Consider the following 20,841-nt stretch of genomic DNA (forward strand, 5'->3'; position numbering starts at 1 on the left):
CCATCTACCAGGAAATTTTAGAGCCCTTCTAGTTACCAAATAGCAACTTCATCTCAGATATCCTTGTGCTCCCACATCTACAATTCTGCTGTGTTAAGTTCCTGATAACCAATTCATCTTCGCTATTCTGATACTGCTGCATTTACTACTTTGCTGTTCCAGCGCTGTCTGCATTTTTCACTCTACTGTAACTAGTGCTTACTCTTTTTTCTCTCTTGCATATCCAGTTGTATAGTACTTCTTGTGCCTTGTGTCCATCAAGCCCAACTCCACTGTATTCTCTCCTGTACTGCTCAAAATGACATGTGGCTTAGATCTAACTCACTACACGAGCACATAACAACGGGCCTATGGCACAGGAGAAGCTGCATACTGTGCCCTATGCAGCGGTTACATGTCACAGGCACAGTGAAAACTCCAACCCACTAAAGTGAGGGACTGAAATGAATAATTTGAATGCAGCCAGGAGGAAATTCAGTATCAGCAATAGAATTCACAGAGTTAAAAATAATTCAAGATGTCACTAAATAGTTTCCAGGATATTTGCAATGTAACGGTCTTGTTGCATTTCAATTGAAATTTACATTAATCTCTTAAACCTAGAAAAGAGAGCATTGATATCACACATCTCAATGACAGGAGATAATTCACATGGGGAACAAATTTACGATAGAAATATTGATCTCCTTTTCCTTATCGTGGAAAAGAATAAAGTTACAAGACTTAATTAAGGTATGAAGTGATAAGTGAGAAACTGAACTAATAATTACTGTGGAAAGCTGACTGTAAAATGACTCAGAATTCTTATGAATATCAAGATCTTATCGGATGATGTCACTAATGATCAGAATGTAAGAAATCCTAAGATTCAGCATTGAGCTCTACGTGACTTATAATCTACACCTTGACCATGTATTATTCCTTATCAGGGCATGGTATAAACTAATGAGGTAAATCATCAATGAATCCAAAACTGGTGGGTGGGTTGTTAAAGTACTTTAATCTTGTTCATGTATACAAGTTGTTTTGAACGTATGACCAGAGACTTCCAGTAAAGCCAGGTTTAATAGAGATGAAAAGTTGAATCCTATAGCTCCATCTATAGCAGGAATAAATGATGAAGATGATTTGTGTGATGGACAATTTGGCTCATGGTTTCCATTGTATGACTCTCACCGCTATAGAAGCCGCTCTGCTGACGGCTTCACTGGAGTCCTGCGTACATGACTGGATCAAGCTCACATCCTGCAGAAGAATTTTACGTCCCTCAGGAGTCTCGGACAGAGTTGTCAATGCTTTGAGGCAGTTTAGTCGCACCTTACTGTCGTCAGCTTTAACAAGAGCCAGCAACTTAGGGATGACACCACAATGTAGGGCAGCATATTTACCTGGTGAAAAAACATGGTTTTGAGAGGACTGAAATGAAAATTAAGATTATTCCATTAATATGATAACAGGGTTTTACCTTGTGTGGTGATGGTAATATACATCAAAGCCCCTGCCACATTAGCTCTGACCTCAGTATCACTATCGTCCAGAAGATGCACCAGCAAGGGAATCACTTCAGCTTTGCATACACTTTCCTTTCCTTCTAGTGGCACGCTGTGTGAAACAGGGAAGGGTAAGGTTACTTAAAGTTAAAGGGGTTATCCCAAGAACAAAGTTAATTAAAAAGTGAATTTTAATCAATAGATCTTGGAATAATAATAAGTCTCACAATTGGATGTGTTTAAAAAAAAAAATGTTCCTGTGCTGAGATAATGATATATATGTGCCCCTGATATATACTGTGTAATGGCTGTGTGCAATCTGCCCTCCTGTACAATATCCACCTCCTCCTTGGTTACGGGTCCCTGACCTTTGGTGTTGCCAAGAACAAGCTAATCAAAATCCTAGGAACACTCTGCACCACACCCACCAGACACACCAGTGGATGGCCTGAGTGGAATAGGGTCGCCCACTTGGGGGGTTGGTTAAGGGGAGGTTAGGAGTGTCAGGAGCAGAATAGTGTAGTGTTGGAGGTGAAAGTGAGTGTAGGTCAGGAGCTGGGCTCCTTGGAATTACTAGGTGGCAGACGTTGGTCTGGGCCTGGTAGGATCTGGACCCCGGTCGCAGGGGATCGTGACAAGGGGCACGGACTGTCGAGGAGGACAGCCGGCGGCCTTGTGCCATCACCGGGCAGGGGCCTGGACACGACGGGGTACGTGAACCTTAGGTCAGGAAGGAGCTTCAGGCGTCCTGACAATTTACCCGACGAGGACGGAACCTTCAAGATCCGTTCTCCACCCGCTCCAAAATCGGGGTACTAGCGTAACGAGGGGAATAGGACTTTCCACTCACACGGTCCAGAAAATCCCAAGCGTGAACCCTGAGAGCAAGCTCACCCAGTTAGCCATACTGGGGAGCGGGACCCGATTAGTTTCACACTAAAGGAACCAACTGGAAAACGAGGTGCCAAGGCAAAGGTCACAGGCTAACAGGCAACACCAATGGGCACGGGATCCAGGCGTGTTCCCTCCCAGCGGCAGCGGTGTCAAGAACTTTGCTTTACCACAGTTGTCGGTGTCAGCGTTATTGGACTGAGTGAGTACACAGGTGACCCTTACCGTCCCAATGGCACCTCCACGTCGCCCTCATTGAGTCCCGGTGCATTCCCCCTACCCGTGGAGGGGTTAAACACCTGGCTGCCCACACCATCGCCACCGGGTACTCCCAACTGCAGCGATGGTACTCCACCTTACCACACACCATGGGTGGCATCACAAACTTCAAACACAACACCCCGTGTAAATATTCCCCCTTTATTCCGAGTGGCCGCGCGACCCCGACCCCCGGGTCCGGAGATCCCTCGAGCCACCGCGGATCCGGGTCCGAGCAGCCCGGCTGCTGACGCGGGGGTGGCACTGCTGCATCATGTCTGTAGCTTGGCTCTGACAGGGTTAAGTCATATGGGAGGTGTAATTTCTGTGGTGCCTCGTTCCGGGACCCACGCCACTTTATTATGGTGTGGAGACCTCCGGAACGCCGCCAGTAATAGTTCCTGCTCTGCAGTATGCGCAACTGGTCCTTGTGAGTAAGCCCTGATCGTCCCGCTTCCCAGCTTACCTCTCCCTGACCTCCGTCTCCCTTGTACTGTTTGTATTCCCTGTCTCCGAGACCCCGGTCCCGTTCTGTGTCTCGGTCCCCCCCCTCCTTTGTACCGGCTTCTGACCTCGGTAACGTTTTCCTGACAACGGCTTTGCTTCACCTTTTGGCTTTTAACGTGACCTCTTGGCTTCTGACCCTCGTGCTTCTACCTGTTTACGTCTTGCTCACTCCCCTGTTCAGACATGACTTCCTGGTTTGACTTTGGCTTGTCTGACTACTCTTGCTGTTGTACTAGTGACCTCCGGTGGGCTTTTTGTGTTACAGCACTTAAAGTTCAATCTTCACTAAGTCCCTGCACCCCCTAATGGAAGCTTGAAATTCACCCCCTAGTGGCAGCTTAACAGGCTGTATCTGACCGTTTAGGGACATGGTCTGATCATATCACATCTCCTGGGTGTAAGACAGTATAAAAACATCCCAGCATTTAATCACAGCCGATTCTTTTTGTGAGGTAATACATTTCCCTATGTTTTTAAAAAACGTTTTACATCACAGAAAGAGTCATTTGTAATCCTGTGCTGTCTGTATGTATATTTTTTGCATCCTCTCCAGCCCAAGAGATGTGGTATGATCAGACCATGTCCCTGTATGGTCAGACACGGCTATTACACAATACAAAGCAGTGGCACAATTATCAGATTATCTCAGAACATTTTTTATTGTTCCAAGATCTACTGATTAAAATTAACTTTCTTCATGGGAAAACCCCGTTAAGGCTATGTGCACACCTTCAGTATTTGCAGCAGATTTTTCTGCATCAAAAAACAGAATGTTGGCAATAAAAAAGTCGCTGCATAACATACATTCATTTTTAGCGTGTTTTTGACACGTTGTTACGGACATTTTTGCAGCAGTCTTGTTTCCATTCAACTGCGTGAGTGAAAACTGCAAAAATGCTAAGGAAATTTACATATTGAAGATATGAAAAAAACACTTAAAAAGTTAAAATTTGCAAGGAAAAATAACCAGCACGTGCATAAGATGTCAAAAATTTTAATCACTTTGCTGATTCTGAAAAGTACTTAACCTTGAAAAATGTGTAGGAAAAACACGGTAAAGATGCAGCATGTGAACAAGTCTTATATATTAAAGAGGCCTGGTCACCAGGTAGATTGTGGACAGATTTTGTTCTTATTTTATTCCCATTTTTCTTTCTTTTATACCCATCATAGGGTATGTACACATTGCGTCATTTAGATGGGGACGCAGCTGACGAGTTCTCCCAGGCAAAGCCGGCATCGGGCAGCTTATTTTATCCGTGAGCAAGTCACTTCTTTTAACCGCTTTCATGGGTTTCCGAACTAAAAGAAATGACATAGGATGGAACATTGGGCACAGAAATGTGGCTTTTCTATTACTGTGCACTATGTTTATTCATTACAGTCATATGTGCCCAAACTTTATCATATGACTGTATAGAGCCACTTTTACGAGGCTTATGCAGGAAGAATTCGCCTGAAAAAGACGTCATGTACACATAACCATACAATTCCAGAGATTTGTGCCTTTTTAAATAGTTTTAAATTTTAAGACCTTCACCAAGAGGGCATTGTTCACAGGGCAATTATGCCAAGACAGCGTAAAGACGCCCAGCGAGAATCTGTAAACCACGCCCCTCTGAAAAGAGCATAGAAAGGCCCATATCTCTGCTATTATATGTATATGTAAGATTGAAAAAAAATATATCAGAATGCTCGGGGGAGAATGGGAATAAAACAAGAATTGGCCACAAAAACAAAACTTGACACTTTTGGTGACAGGTCGTCTTTAAGAATTTTCAAGATGAATATAAATTTCTTTTCTATTTATCTTGGGTTACAAAAAAAATAAAATAATTCAAATGCAGAAAACCCCCCAGAGAAGACAGGGTAGGCCTTACATTGAATGATGCAATATGCAGTATGTTCTGTGCTTGCCCACCTATATAGTGTATAACTAACCGTACCATGCAGTGTCTAATTATCATAGGGTCCAAATAATTGTGCCATATATTGACCAAGTAACATTTCTATACAGTAACAATAATAAACAATGCTGTATTACAAAAATAATATAAAGACAGTGTTTAAATAGCAGTACCACATAAGTAAATACAAGTATATAATGCTCCACGTACAATAACCCCCCCCCCCCCAAAAAAAAGTCTAATAGTAGTATTACACAGTGTCTAAATAAAACTACTATATTAATAATATTCATGCTGGTCACAAGCCTTAGGTACCAACTCATCTATAGCCTCTGCAGAAGTCCCACACCCCTACGACTTTATCATAACAATAATGAAATTGTTTCGCCATTTACATTTATTTTTAGCAAATAAAACACTATAAACAAAAAGATTAGGTATTCACAAACTATTACATTGCTTAACCCCTTAACAACTGCGAGCAGTAATCTTACGTCCTAGCAGTCATAGTGTTAATCTCCCCCGGCTGCTGACGGCAGCCGGGGGAGATCGGTGCACATCTCAGCTGATTTCTACAGCTGATATGTGTGCTTGCCAGGCACGAGCGGAATTGTGACAGCGCCATTATAATAGCGATCACGCTATAATTTTAAGCGGGCTTTGCACGTTGCGACATCGCAGGCCGATGCTGCAATGTCGCACGCGATAGTGCCCGCCCCCGTCGCAGGTACGATATCGTGTGATAGCTGGCGAAGCGAAAACTATCGCTACGCCAGCTTCACACGCACTCACCTGCCCTGCGACCGTCGCTCTGGCCGGCGACCCGCCTCCTTCCTAAGGGGGCGGGTCGTGCGGCGTCATAGCGACGTCACACGGCAGGCGGCCAATAGGAGCGGAGGGGCGGAGATGAGCATGATGTAAACATCCTGCCCAGCTCCTTCCTTCCGCATATCCTACGGAAGCCGCAGTGACGCCGGTAGGAGATGTTCCTCGCTCCTGCGGCTTCACACACAGCGATGTGTGCTGCCGCAGGAACGAGGAACAACATCGGACCGTCGCGTCAGCGTAATTATGAATTACGCCGACGCTGCAACGATGATACGATTACGACGATTTTGCGCTCGTTAATCGTATCATCAAGGCTTTACACACTACGATATCGCATGCGATGCCGGCCACTTTCAATTTGACCCTACCAACATCGCACCTGCGATGTCGTAGTGTGCAAAGCCGCCCTTACTCACAAGCCCACCACCGGAGGTCACGTGACATGATCACGTGGATCGAGTGGTTGTCATGGTAGCACAGGCTCATGTGATGACTCCTGTGCTCACATGACTAAGGTCCTGGAAACAAACAGCCGAGTACTGGTTGATACAAGAGATGATCATTTCTCCCGGTCTGAGCGATGCTGCTCTGATCGGGATAAATAAATGAGCGATCAGACTGCTGATCGTTATAGCCCCCTAGGGAGACAAGTAAAATAATAAAATAATAGTTTAAAAAAAAGTTTTGAAAAATTAAAAAAATTTTTTAAAAGATCTAAAAGTTCAAATCACCCCCCATTCGCCCCATTGAAAATTAAAGGGTTAAAAAAATAAAAAATATACACACATTTGGTATCGGCGCATTCAGAAATGCCCGATCTATCAAAATATAAAATCAATTAATCCGATTGGTAAACAGCGTAGCGGAAAAAAATTCCAAATGCCAAAATTGTTTTTTGTTCGCCATAAATTTTGCGTAAACTGTAATAATAGGTCAAGCAATCAAAATGTAGCATCTGTGGAAAAATGGTACCGTTAAAAACGGCAGTCAGAGACACAAAAAATAAGCCATCACTGAGCCATAGATCCCAAAAAAATGAGAACGCTTATGGGTCACGGAAAATGGCGCCACTTTTTTCAGACAAACTTCTGGTTTTTTGTAACCCTTTAGATAAAAGTAAACCTATTCATGTTTGGTGTCTACAAACTCGCACTCACCTCAGGCAACAGTTTTACCATATAGTGAAGACTGTGAATAAAATAATTCAAAAACAATAGTGCAATCGCACTTTTTTGCAATTTCTCCGCATTTGGAATTTTTTTTTCATTTTTCAGTACACTATATTGTAAAACTGCAGCTCGTTATTAAGGCTATGTGCGCACGTTGCGTATTTGCATGCAGTTACGCTGGGATCTGCACCGCAGCGTAACTGCATACGTCCTGCGTCCCCAGCACAATCTATGAAGATTATGCAGGAGCCGTGCGCACGTGGCGTATTAGAGCGCAGCGCTTCGGCTGCTGCCCGAAGCGCGCGTTCTAAGAAGTGACATGTCACTTCTTTCCTGCGCTTTGGATGCAGCCCCGCTCTGTCTATGGGAGGGGCTGCACTCAAGAGCGCATGGAATCGGCTTTTTTTTTTTTCATTACGGGCTCTTTCTGCAGCGATTTGAAGCGCACATGTGCTGTTCAAATCGCTGCAGAAATTTCTGCAGGGACAGTACGCAACGTGCGCACATAGCCTTATTGTTATTTGTAAAAGAATTGAGGACATGATAGCGATCAGTTAACGGATTCGTTTTCCATAGACTGCCATATTAAAAAAATGGATCAATTTTTTGAAAACGGACAAGAAAGTTGTGTCTGCAGAACTTTTTTGCCATCTGAATCTATTCTAATGGCTGATTAGTGGACACGTGAAATTAGCCTTATAAATCCTGCATGTAGGCCTTTTATGTTTGATCCTTCCTTTCCTTCCTTATGGTTTTACATATACTGTAAATTCCTTATAAATTTGCAGTATCATGTGTACTTTAGGCTTTGAGTAGCAATTCATAATAGTGTTGTTAGGTACACGACTACACTGTCATTAACCTTTAGCTGTTTGTTTCGGCTTACTTCCCGCAAGCAATAACGCTCAAGGTTACTAAACTTTAATATTCTTATAATGGCTTTGATAAAATAATATGGTCAAACCTCAAAGCTTCTACCTCTTGTTCGAAAAGTAATTATCAAGTAATTATTTGCTAAACTGAATATGCTGATATCCCGAATCCAGAGTTCCTGCAATTAATAGCCTGCATTTAACTCACTGAATACATCAATTAGTTACTCGGTAACTTTTATGGCATTGGATCTCATAGGGATAAAGCACACTGGATTGTGGCTACAATGTACCTAGTGTATAAACAGCAGGTCTTACATATTTATCTGGTGTATGAAATGTAAAATCAGGCTCTGGTACAAATTTTGAAGATCTCATTCTCCAATGGGAGATCTACATTAACTAAATCTACTAAATTTCCTTCCCCATGTTGTAGGTGCAGGTGTATCAGCAGCTGAGTAAAATCACACAGGGTGGGTGGCAGCTGTGTTATACAGCCAGCACTTGTCTCTAACTGCATCGATCGGACTCCGCTCTGGCAGAGTCATTTAAGTGGCACAATATTGCCCAGGTGTCTCTGCTCAGATGCCCATCACCCACATTACTTCCCCACAACCTGATCACGGGGTACTGATGGATTACAATGAAAACCGGTGAACTACAGAAGGCCCCAGTCATCCCCATCCATCGTGATACTCCTGAGAAGCCCAGCCCCAAGCTTGGCTTCATAGGAGACCATTGTTTGTACGTTAAACTGCAATACTAGAGTATTCCATTATATAGTGTGATGAAACGATCCCTTATTGGGAATAACATTACAGCCTAAAAAAAAGTTTAAAACCAATAAAAAAAAGCACGAAAATAAAATGGAATCTTCAAATCAGCCCTTTTCAACAGTTAAAAACTGTCACGGTGGTCTCTCTGCATATAGATATATCAAAAAAGTCTGACCCACACATCCAATAGGTGTGAACAGGTGCCATCTAAAAACACACTATAACTACAAAAATACATACAGCTGCGTTCTTGAATGCTAACAATAAATAAGGAAACTCTGGCATTGCATTACTGCTATAGGAATAGTTGAAAAAAGAGATACTTAGCTTAAGTATTGGCCAATGCATGTGAGCTAGATAACCATGACAAGGTAATCTCTTATATATCAGGACCCTAATTTGAAATGCAGCTGTCTGTGTTACAAACCTAAATGTCTGGGCAGAAAGGATCAAGCTATAAGGCTTAAGGTCCAGTCACACTAAGCAACTTACCAGCGATCCCAACAACGATAGGGATCGCTGGTAAGTTGCTAGGAGGTTGCTGGTGAGATGTCACACTGCGACGCTCTAGCGATCCCACCAGCAACCTGACCTGGCAGGGATCGCTGGAGCGTCGCTACACGAGTTGCTGGTGAGCTCACCAGCAACCAGTGACCAGCCCCCAGCGCCGCGTGGAAGATGCTGCGCTTGGTAACTAAGGTAAATATCGGGTAACCAACCCGATATTTACCTTGGTTACCAGTGCACGGAGCTACACGTGCAGAGAACAGGGAGCAGCGCACACTGAGCGCTGGCTCCCTGCTCTCCTAGTTACAGCACACATCGGGTTAATTACCCGATGTGTGCTGCAGCTACATGTGCAGAGAGCAGGGAGCAGCGCACACCGCTTAGCGCTGGCTCCCTGCTCTCCTAGTTACAGCACACATCGGGTTAATTACCCGATGTGTGCTGCAGCTAAATGTGCACAGAGCAGGGAGCAGCGCACACCGCTTAGCGCTGGCTCCCTGCTCTCCTAGTTACAGCACACATCGGGTTAATTACCCGATGTGTGTTGCAGCTACATATGCAGAGAGCAGGGAGCAGCGCACACCGCTTAGCGCTGGCTCCCTGCTCTCCTAGTTACAGCACACATCGGGTTAATTACCCGATGTGTGCTGCAGCTAAATGTGCACAGAGCAGGGAGCAGCGCACACCGCTTAGCGCTGGCTCCCTGCTCTCCTAGTTACAGCGCACATCGGGTTAATTAACCCGATGTGTACTGCAGCTACATGTGCACAGAGCAAGAGCCGGCACTGACAATGAGAGCGGCGGAGGCTGGTAACAAAGGTAAATATCGGGTAACCAAGGACAGGGCTTCTTGGTTACCCGATGTTTACATTGGTTACCAGCCTCCGCAGAAGCCGGCTCCTGCTGCCTGCACATTTAGTTGTTGCTGTCTCGCTGTTACACACAGCGATCTGTGCTTCACAGCGGGACAGCAACAACTAAAAAATGGCCCAGGACATTCAGCAACAACCAACGACCTCACAGCAGGGGCCAGGTTGTTGCTGGATGTCACACACAGCAACATCGCTAGCAACGTCACAAAAGTTGTTCGTTAGCAGCGATGTTGCTAGCGATGTTGCTAGCGATGTTGCTTAGTGTGACGGGGCCTTAAGTTCACACATCAGTTTTTTCCAATCAGGCACAATCCGGTTTGTGCCTGATGCAACGGATCTGTCTCAGATTGTGTAAAAACTGATGCGACGGATCCGCTAAAAAAACTGATCCGTTTTTTTTTATATATGCTGAGAGAGACCCTATCATCACTGCATAAACACTGGCACTATGGTACGCATCATCACCACACACGCAGGCACTACTGCACGCATCATCACCGCACACGCAGGCACTACCGCACGCATCATCACCGCACAGGCAGGCACTACCGCACGCATCATCACCGCACACGCAGGCACTACCGCACGCATCATCACCGCACACGCAGTCACTACCGCACGCATCATCACCACACACGCAGGCACTACCGCACGCATCATCACCGCACATGCAGGCACTACCGCACGCATCATCACCGCACACCCCGGCACTACAGCCCCCATCATCACCGCACCACACAGGCATTATCGCACGCATCATCACCTCACACGCAGGCACTACCGCACACATCATCACCGCACACCCCAGCACTACAGCCCCCATCATCACCGCACCACACAGGCATTATCGCACGCATCATCACCACACACGCAGGCACTACCGCACGCATCATCACCGCACAGGCAGGCACTACCGCACGCATCATCACCGCACACGCAGGCACTACCGCACGCATCATCACCGCACACGCAGGCACTACCGCACGCATCATCACCACACACGCAGACACTACCGCACGCATCATCACCGCACACGCAGGCACTACCGCACGCATCATCACCGCACACGCAGGCACTACCGCACGCATCATCACCGCACATGCAGGCACTACCGCACGCACCATCATCGCACACGCAGGCACTACTGCACGCATCATCACCGCACACCCCGGCACTACAGCCCCCATCATCACTGCACCACACAGGCATTATCGCACGCATTATCACCACACACGCAGGCACTACTGCACGCATCATCACCGCACACGCAGGCACTACCGCACGCATCATCACCGCACAGGCAGGCACTACCGCACGCATCATCACCGCACACGCAGGCACTACCGCACGCATCATCACCGCACACGCAGGCACTACCGCACGCATCATCACCGCACACGCAGGCACTACCGCATGCATCATCACCGCACACGCAGACACTACCGCACGCATCATCACCGCACACGCAGGCACTACCGCACGCATCATCACCGCACACGCAGGCACTACCGCACGCATCATCACCGCACAAGCAGGCACTACCGCACGCATCATCACCGCACATGCAGGCACTACCGCACGCACCATCATCGCACACGCAGGCACTACCGCACGCATCATCACCGCACACCCCGGCACTACAGCCCCCATCATCACCGCACCACACAGGCATTATCGCACGCATCATCACCTCACACGCAGGCACTACCGCACGCATCATCCTCGCACACTCGCAGGCACTAGAACCCCCATCATCACCGCACACGCAGGCATTACCTCAGTGACGTCCCCGCTGACAGCGCGGCTCACTTCAGTTGCTGCGTGGATCTGACACAGAGCGCTCGTGTTCTACTGCCGCTCCTGTCAGCTTCATGTAGCAGAGCTAAAATCGTCATGGGACCTCTGTGGATTACGTCGGACCTGGAGGGGTGTTTGGGGATTTTAATAAAATGGTGAAAGAGGGTGTTCTTTAGTCTTTTATTCCAAATAAAGTATTTTTTTAAGTGTATGTGTTTATTTACTTTTACTTCCAGGTTAATCATTGGGGGTGTCTCATAGACGCCTGCCATGATTAACCCCTTATTACCCCGGCAATTCGGGATGAGTCAGGTAAAGTCCCGGGACTGTCGCATCTAATGGATGCGGCAATTCTGGGCGACTGCTGGCTGATATTGTTAGGCTGGGGGGCTCCCCATAACGTGGAGCTCCCCTTCCTAAGAATACCAGCCTTCAGCCGTGTGGCTTTATCTTGGCTGGTATCAAAATTGGGAGGAACCGCATGCCGTTTTTTTTAATTACTTATTTATTTATTTTACTGCAAGATCCCCGCACACCGGCGGCTGTGATTGGTTGCAGTGAGACGCTGTCACTCAGCGTGGGGGCGTGTCTGACTGTAACCAATCATAGGTGCCGGAGGGCGGAGAAAGCAGTGAATACGAGATTGAATAATGGGCGGCCGGCATTTTCAAATCAGGAGAAGCCGCCAGAGCTTTGTGACAGCCGTGCAGCGCTGCGCCCGTGATCGGTGAGTGGGTGAGAGTGAGTGAATGAGTCAGTGAGTGAGAGAGTTTGAGAGAGAGAGTGAGTGATTGATTGATTTTCTGACAAGCAATGAATTTATATCACTTCTGGGCATGCTCAAAAGAAAAAAACGGATAAAAAAATGAAAAACTTTCATTATGCACCATTGCTATGCAGTTTTTTGCCGCTGGCAAAAAACGTTCCTCTCTGCATCCTGTGTGGCCGCCAGAGTGACGATTTTTGCCACATCCGTCAAAAACAGGATCAAATGCAAGTACATGCGGCACAATCCGGCGCTAATAAAAGTCTATGAGGAAAAAATGCACCCGGCGGCAAAAAAAAGGATGCGTTTTTCCCGCAAAGCGCCGGATTGTGCCGCACTGCAAAACCTGATGTGTGAACATACCCTAAAGGAGAATGGACACACCATGGTTATAAGGCGGAGTGCTCAGTTAGAGAGAAATGAACTACAAATATATCAAAAGCTGGATCCTTTCTGCACAGACATGTAGGTTTTTAACCCAGATAGCGGTGTGTGCGTCAGGTTTTTTTTACACACACATATATATATATATATTTGTAGTGCGTTTCTTTCTGACTGAACACTCTGCCCTATAACCAGGCAGTGTCCATCCTCTTTTATAGCTGGATCCCTTCTACCCAGACATGTAAGTTTTTAAGCCAGATAGTGGCATTTCAAGTTAGGGTCCCAATATATAAGAGATCACCTTGTTGTGGTTATCGGGCTCACATGCATTGGTCAATACATACGCTAAGTATCTTTTTTTTTTTTTTCAAATATTCCTATAGCAGGAAGGCAATACCAGAGATCTCTGCATATAGAGACCTGTGACAGGTTCAGGGCCTGAGTCTCATTCTGTTGGGAGACTCTTAATATTAAACGTGTGTCTTTCCTTTGGTGCATGAAGTGTTAATGTCAGTTTTGTTGCTAGCAGCTTTCCAGCAGTCCATGTCAGATACAACTGCTTAGTTACCATGCCCCTCACCTTTAAATAGTGGCCATTCCCCGCATGCATTGCAGTTGTTAAAATTCATTCTACTCTGGCCACCTTGGTGAAAGGAGCTTCTAGGGTTCTGAACTTAGCTCATCCATCTGCTGCCTTGGAGTCTGGCTGCAACCGTGGAGTTCGTGTTGTATCCTTTTCCTTTCTGTGTGTCTACCTTTCCCTTGAGTTGTATTAGTGCAGTGATGGGACTAGCGTTACTGCCAGCTCAGTTGCCAGGGTTACTGCAGGGTTTTCCCAGGGTTTCAGGTATCCTGCTCGGCGACAGGTGCGGAACCTGTATAGGGACTGGCTAGGAGTGCAAGGTACAGCTGCAGGTGAGTGCAGGACATTTCCCATCTTCCCCCTTCCTAGCGCCAGGACCCATTGTTGTTATAGTGACCCCATTGTTCCCTCTTTTTGTTGTGGTATTTTTTGTAGTGTGCCAGACAATTATAGAGCTGAGAGCAACGGTCACGCTGTGTACACAGACTTATCCTACTCAATGCATGACAAAAACAAAGAAGTTATAAAAACTAACCATTTTCGGTATCGACAAGTTCATAAAACTCTGCTGTATGAAAATATAAAATTGTTTAACCCATAAATTAAACAAAATTAAATTGACTTTTTACAACAGCCCCATATAGAAGGAATAAAGCACTGGTTAAGTATGCACAATGCTGCTCCATTCTAACTGGGTTAAAAGTGCCTCAATGGGGATTTAAACTCCCTATTCACTGTCAGACCCCAACCAATCAATAAGTTATCATCACCTGTCCTGTGGATAGATAACTTGTTTTCACCAGAGAATTCTTTTAAGATCTTTTTAAAATAAAACATAGTTACATATCGTATATCTATCACATATGCAATAGAAAAATATTTAAACTGGTAATTCCTAAATCTGTTTCCTAAATTTGTTGTGTTCGGCCATATAAAGAGAGCAATGATACCATAATTGTCATCTTTCTGGGTGTTGATAAGAATGACAATGAGATTCATGTACACATATTGCCCTCTAGTGGCTATTCAGGAATAATGACATCTCCATTTCTCACCAGATTTCCATGAGGGCGCAGGCAGCCTTCCTCCTAATGCTTACTAACGGGTGGCTGAGCTTTTCTTTGAGAACCATCACAGCTCCGGCCCCAAGAGCCTGGGAAGCATCTGCTTGTAAGCAGAAATGCAATGTTTCCAAGATGACCTCTTGTATTTCATCCAGCTCAGACTCCAACTTCCTCACCAGCTGTGAGACTAGTCCTGCAGCGACCAGAGCGGCTGCACCTGCAATACAAGCATGACACAATATGTGATGTGGCAGTGGCCATATTGGGCAGATACGTTGCCCATTCAGCATTTTTTTTTAAACCTGGCAGTTTAATACGTGCACACTTTACTTTTATGAATATACTGCAGATTTCATTTTACATCACTGTATATAACAAAATACACAGACACTCGCTGCGCAGCTCTGCTGTTCTAATTATGTCAGACATCTTAATTACATAAATACCTGTCTGTATTTTTTTAACACATAATTTCCAGAGCGCAAAGCATATAGGGAACAGTGACTGCCACTGCACAATGTCCAGATGGAACTATATAAAGTGGGGAAAAAAAAAAATAAAAATGTCCAGCAATCACATCCAGGTTATATTAAAAATAAAAATTCTTTATTTTAATCCATATCTCCAATCCAGTATGTGAAAGACTAGGAGTGAATAAGGACATGTAGTCTGAAACTCGTTCCTCTATTCTATTGTTCAATTGATTTTTTCTTTTAATTCCCAGATGGACTAATTTTTTTTAATATGGATTAAAATAAAGAATTTTTATTTTTAATATAACCTGGACGTGATTGCTGGCCATTTTTTTTCTTCTCTCCTGCCATGTGGATGTTTGCCGATTCCTCTTTGCCCGTGCACCGTCTGGTTTGGGAGGTCTCCATATGAATTGGGTGAACTAGACTTTTTTCTATTATATTTCTTGGAGTGGGGAAAATAAATATTTGATACTCTTCGATTTTGCAAGTTTTCCCACCTACAAAGAATGGAGGGGTCTGTAATTTTTATTGTACATACACTTCAACTGTGACAATTAAAAAAAATCCAGAAAATCACATTGAATAATTTTTAAATAATTAATTTGCATTTTATTGCATGAAATAAGCATTTGATCACCTACCAACCAGCAATTCTCACAGACCTGTTGCTTTTTCTATACGATGCCCTCCTACTCTGCTCCCATTACCATTTTATTTGCACCTGTTACCTGTATAAGAGACACCTGTCCACACACAATCAGTCATCACACTCCAACCTCTCCACCATGGCCAAGACAAAAGAGCTGTCTAAGGACACCAGGGACAAAATTGTAGTCCTGCACAAGGCTGGGACGGGCTATAGGGTTATACGCAAGCAAACTGTTGGCGCAATTATTAGCAATAATAGGCAAGCAATTATTAGAAATAATAGGCAAGCAAACTGTTGGCGCAATTATTAGCAATAATAGGCAAGCAATTATTAGAAATAATACGCAAGCAAACTGTTGGCGCAATTATTAGAAAATGGAAGAAACACAAGATGACTGTCAATCTTACTTGGTCTGGGGCTCCTTGCAGGATTTTGCCTCGTGGAGTAAGAATGATTCTGAGAAAGGTCAGAAATTGGCCCAGAACTACATGGGAGTACCTGGCCAATGACCTGAAGAGAGCTAGGACCGCAGTCTAAAAGACACTGTCATGGATAAAAATCCTGCAGGGCCTGCAAGGTCCCCCTGCTCATGCCAGCACATGTTCAAGCCTGTTTGATGTTCGTCAATGACCATCTGGCTGATCTAGAGGAGGCATGGGAGAAGGTCATGTGGTCAGATGAGACCAAAATAGAACTTTTTAGTATCAACTCCACTCTCTGTGTTTGGAGGAAGAAGAAGGATGAGTACAACCCCAAGAACACTGTCCCAACTGTGAAGCATGGGGGTGGAAACATCATACTTTGGGAGTTCTTTTCTGCAAAGGAGACAGTATGACTGCGCCATATTGAAAGGGTGATGAATGGGGTCATGTGTCGCGAGATTTTAGCCAACAACCTTCTTCCCTCAGTCATGGCTGGGTCTTTCAGCATGACAATAACTCGAAACACACAGCCAGGGCAACTAAGAAGTGGCTCCATAACAAGCATTTCAAGGTCCAGGAGTGGCCTAGCCAATCTCCAGACCTGAGCCCAATAGAAAATCTTTGCAAGGAGCTGAAATTCAATGGTGCCCAGTGAAAGACCTGAAACCTGAAAGATCTCAAGATCTGTATTGAGGAGTGGGCCAAAATCTCTGCTGCACTGTGTGCAAGTTTTGCTAAGAACCAGGGGTAGAAGGATTGCGGTTGCAGGGATTGTAACCTAGTTCGGGCCCAGGGGTGCAGGAGACCTGCTGGTCCCAGCCCCTGCTTCAGCTAGATGTGCGTCTGAGGCTGCACATCCAGCTGAAAAGCATCGCAGCGCAGAAACCCGTCGGGTCCCTGTACTGTGATACACGCTGCCGGCCAAACAGAGGCTAGCAGCTGTCATCTGTATCCCAGTGACTGTGTACGGCGCATGGCAATGATGATTGCAATAGCACCGAAAGCTGCCGGCCACTGTACGCTGGCTACACAGGAGGACACTGTGTGACATGGGAGCCAGGGACAGTGAGTACAATGTTGTTTTTTGCATTGGACATAAGGGAGACTTAAGGGAGACATATACTAGGATGGGGACATGTATACCAGGAGGGGGACAGCAGATACCAGGAGGGGGACAGTATATACCAGGCGCCCACCAGGAAAAGGACAGTAGATACAAGAAGGGGGACAGCATATACCAGGAGGGCCCCAGTAGATACCAGGAGGGGGACAGTATAATCCAGGAGGGGCCCAGGATGGGGACATATATACCAGGATGGGGTTATATAAATACCAGGATGTGGGCTAGTATAGGGAACATATATACTAGGATGGGGGACATATATGCCAGGATGGGGGACATACTTACCAGTATGGGGGATAGATATCAGAACGGGGGACATATTTATGAGGAAAGAGCCCAGGATGGGGGACATTAGAACAGGGTGGTGGACATTGCTACATAATTAAGGGGGGGGGGGCAACTCGTATGTCTTTATAGGGTTTAGAATGCTAAATGTATACATACATATACATACTGTACATCTGGCAAACATAAGGGGGGGCCAGGTCCAATTTTTTCACGAGGGCCCATCGAACTATATTTATGCCACTGCTAAGAACTACAGGAAACGTCTGACCTCTGTAATTGCAAACAAAGATTTCTTTACCAAATATTAAGATCTATTGTATCAAATGCTTATTTCATGCAATAAAATACAAATTAATTATTTAAAAACTATAGAAAGTGATTTTCTGGATATATATTATTTTAGATTCAGTCCGTCACAGGTGAAGTGTATCTATGATAACAATTACAGACCTCTCTTCTTTGTAAGTGGGAAAACTCACAAAAAAATGATTGGAGTTTCATTAGTGTATTTGACCAGACTGTCATCAGACTTTGGTAAGTGTGTGAGCTTTTACCATCAGAGTTTGGTAAGTGTCAGATTTTACCATCAGAGTTTAATCAGCTTTTCTTGGATGAAAAAAAAATAATGAACGTTACTCAACCTTCATATATACAACAGTTTGTAGAAATACAAAAGGCACAAGAATGGCATCCCAATTTTTTTATGGACCCATATACTTGCATTGAATGATCCAAAAATCAAAATCGAACATGTCTCTGTGTTTTTGTGTGGACCACTCAGACTGAAAAATTACACAGACATGTGAACAACCCCATAGGTACAAGTTTTATTTGTGAAAGCCACGGATAGAACGCTGACATGATAAACTGAGGTTTGAATGAGAGATAAGACTGATTTTGTTTTATTAGGCAGCTTATATAAAGTAAAAGAGTAGGAGACTTGAGAGCGGCTAGCTTCTACAGCTCCGACATCTACTATTAGGCCAGCAGCAGAAGGCAGCTTAGTCACCCACCCTCAAATAAAATTCTGAGTGTGTCAAGTCACACCCAAGTGTAAGATCACCATGGGCAATGTGACTTTTGTAAATCCCCCATCACTGGACTCTGAGCAATAGATTTGTGGACATTTTGTTACCAGCTCCAGCTCGCTGACTGCATTGAGGTTTTTCAGTTTAGTCATTAAGGGCCCTCTGATACAATGATGGAGGTCACACAATACCATGGTAATCTGATCAGTGTTGGCTTCCCTCTTCCCTCCTTCGGACAAATCAAGATATCCAGAGGTAGCAAGAGAGCAACCACAGCTCTCACTTCCTCCAAATGTGTTGATTTGTCCGTAGGGTAGAGAGAAGACAGCGTAGATTGTCCACCGGGATCTTCTTATGTCACATGATCCTCGGGACAGGCACTGTTGACACTGCGGGAACGGTGGTGAGTATAGGTGTTATTATGTTACTGGTGGCAAACACAGGGATTGAGAAATGGTTGTACGAGTACTGGACAACCCATTTAAGTGATTGTAAATTGCATGTTAATAAAATATGACTTCTTGAGAACTTCTTCCTTGCAGCGTCTCAGAATGCCGATGTCAAGAATATTGGTACACATTTTGGGCTGTCTAGTTCATACAAGGTGACATCTCTATATAACAGACATAAACTGACCATGTTTCTGAATATATTGCTAAGCTATATGTATCCATAGAAAGGAAAAGATGGAGCCGAGCTTTCTTCATCTCATTAACTGTAGTTACAGATGTATGTTTATCATGGCTGAATTACAAGCCTTCTGTGCTTGAAGCTACAAATCCTGATTAGTCTATTCTATTGACCTTTAGAAAGAACATACAAAAACCTCAAGCATTAGAATGAAAAGGAAAAGACATTTAAAGCAAATCTTTTTTCTACATTTTTTCTAAATTATTTTGCTCATTACGATCCAGGGTTATTGTTTGGGCACAAAATAAGTTTATGATTCACTGACAGAATAATAGGGTCCCAAGAGCTACAGCGTCATCCCGCTTCTCTCAACAGATGATCAAGCTGTGTACTCCTTACTCATGCAATATTTTTGGAAGAAAAAGATGGGATATATTTACACTGAAATTGAATGCATCACCTAGATTTTTTTTTTCCATTTTTTTACTATCCAAAACCAAATGGAGAAAATTAGTGATGGGCGAACCCGAACTGTAAAGCTCGGGGTTTATACCGAACACATAGTGTTCGTGCACACGATCCCGAACACAAGCTTTCCTGGGAATCTCGTGTTTACAGTTCAAGTCCAATTCAGGTCCATGGGCTGTAAAGAAAAAAGTACATTATTAAAAACATTCTGATTATACTTACAGGTCCTGCGACGTGTCCTGCAGACTCTGTCTCCTGGCTGATTCTGCTTCCGCATGGGTAACCACCACTGACTAAAGGACCTTCCATGACGTCATAGCCATGTGACCAGTCTGGTGTGAATGTTGTACAGAAATTGGCTTACAGACTGGTCACATGGCTCTGATGTCATCAGAGGTCCTAGTAACTTCTGGGGGTATTTATTGCACTGCTCGTCACTCGGCAGTCTTCGGCCGTGTTCGCGATGACCTCAGGGTTCACTCGAGTCCATGAGCCATTGCACTTTGACTGTCACTGTGCAAGTGTCGCATAGCATAACCCGGCATGGCGCACACTCTCCTGACAGCAGCAGGTCGGCTGCATTTATTTCCATGCAGCTGAGCTGCCTCTGTCCGGGGAGTGTCAGGCCATGTGGGGTGATACAATGTCAGAAAGCACGAATCATACGCAAGTGGAATCATACCCTCAGGGTCAGCCTGCTCCTCGCTCTGTACAGAATGATGAAACAGAACTGACATGGCAGTCCCTGCTTCTCGCTCTATTTATGTCTGAACAGAGCGATGAAGCAGAGCTGACATTGCTCTCTCTGCTTTTCGCTCTGTATAGACACTTGTCTGTACAGAGTGATGAAACAGAGCTGACATTTCTCTATCTGTGGACTAGTAAAATTTTTTCTAATAAAGATGGAGTTTCTAATTGTTTTTTTTGTTTTATTTCTAATAAAAAAAATTCTATGTTATGTTTTTTTTTACTGTTTACTAGAAATTAATGGTGGCCATGTCTAATTTGGCGTGACACCATGAATTTCAGGCTTAGTACCAGCTGAGAATACAAAAATGGTATTAACCCCTTTATTACCCAGTGTGC

At 44.7% G+C, this 20,841-nt stretch overlaps 1 protein-coding gene across 1 annotated transcript in view; it reads right to left on the reverse strand.

Moving 5' to 3' along the window:
- Positions 1 to 986: 986 nt before the first annotated feature.
- The window catches only part of RSPH14 (radial spoke head 14 homolog), a 387,168-nt gene continuing 367,313 nt past the window's right edge, over positions 987 to 20,841 (reverse strand). The window contains exons 4-6 of the mRNA XM_075320738.1: positions 14,663 to 14,888; positions 1,466 to 1,602; positions 987 to 1,388 (exon numbers count right to left, since the gene is read on the reverse strand). Of these exons, the coding sequence (XP_075176853.1) occupies positions 1,150 to 1,388; positions 1,466 to 1,602; positions 14,663 to 14,888 (602 nt within the window). The 3' untranslated portion in view covers positions 987 to 1,149. The remainder of the gene's footprint in view (positions 1,389 to 1,465; positions 1,603 to 14,662; positions 14,889 to 20,841) is intronic.

Source organism: Anomaloglossus baeobatrachus, chromosome 1 (assembly GCF_048569485.1).
Source record: "Anomaloglossus baeobatrachus isolate aAnoBae1 chromosome 1, aAnoBae1.hap1, whole genome shotgun sequence".
Lineage (NCBI taxonomy): Eukaryota > Metazoa > Chordata > Amphibia > Anura > Aromobatidae > Anomaloglossus > Anomaloglossus baeobatrachus.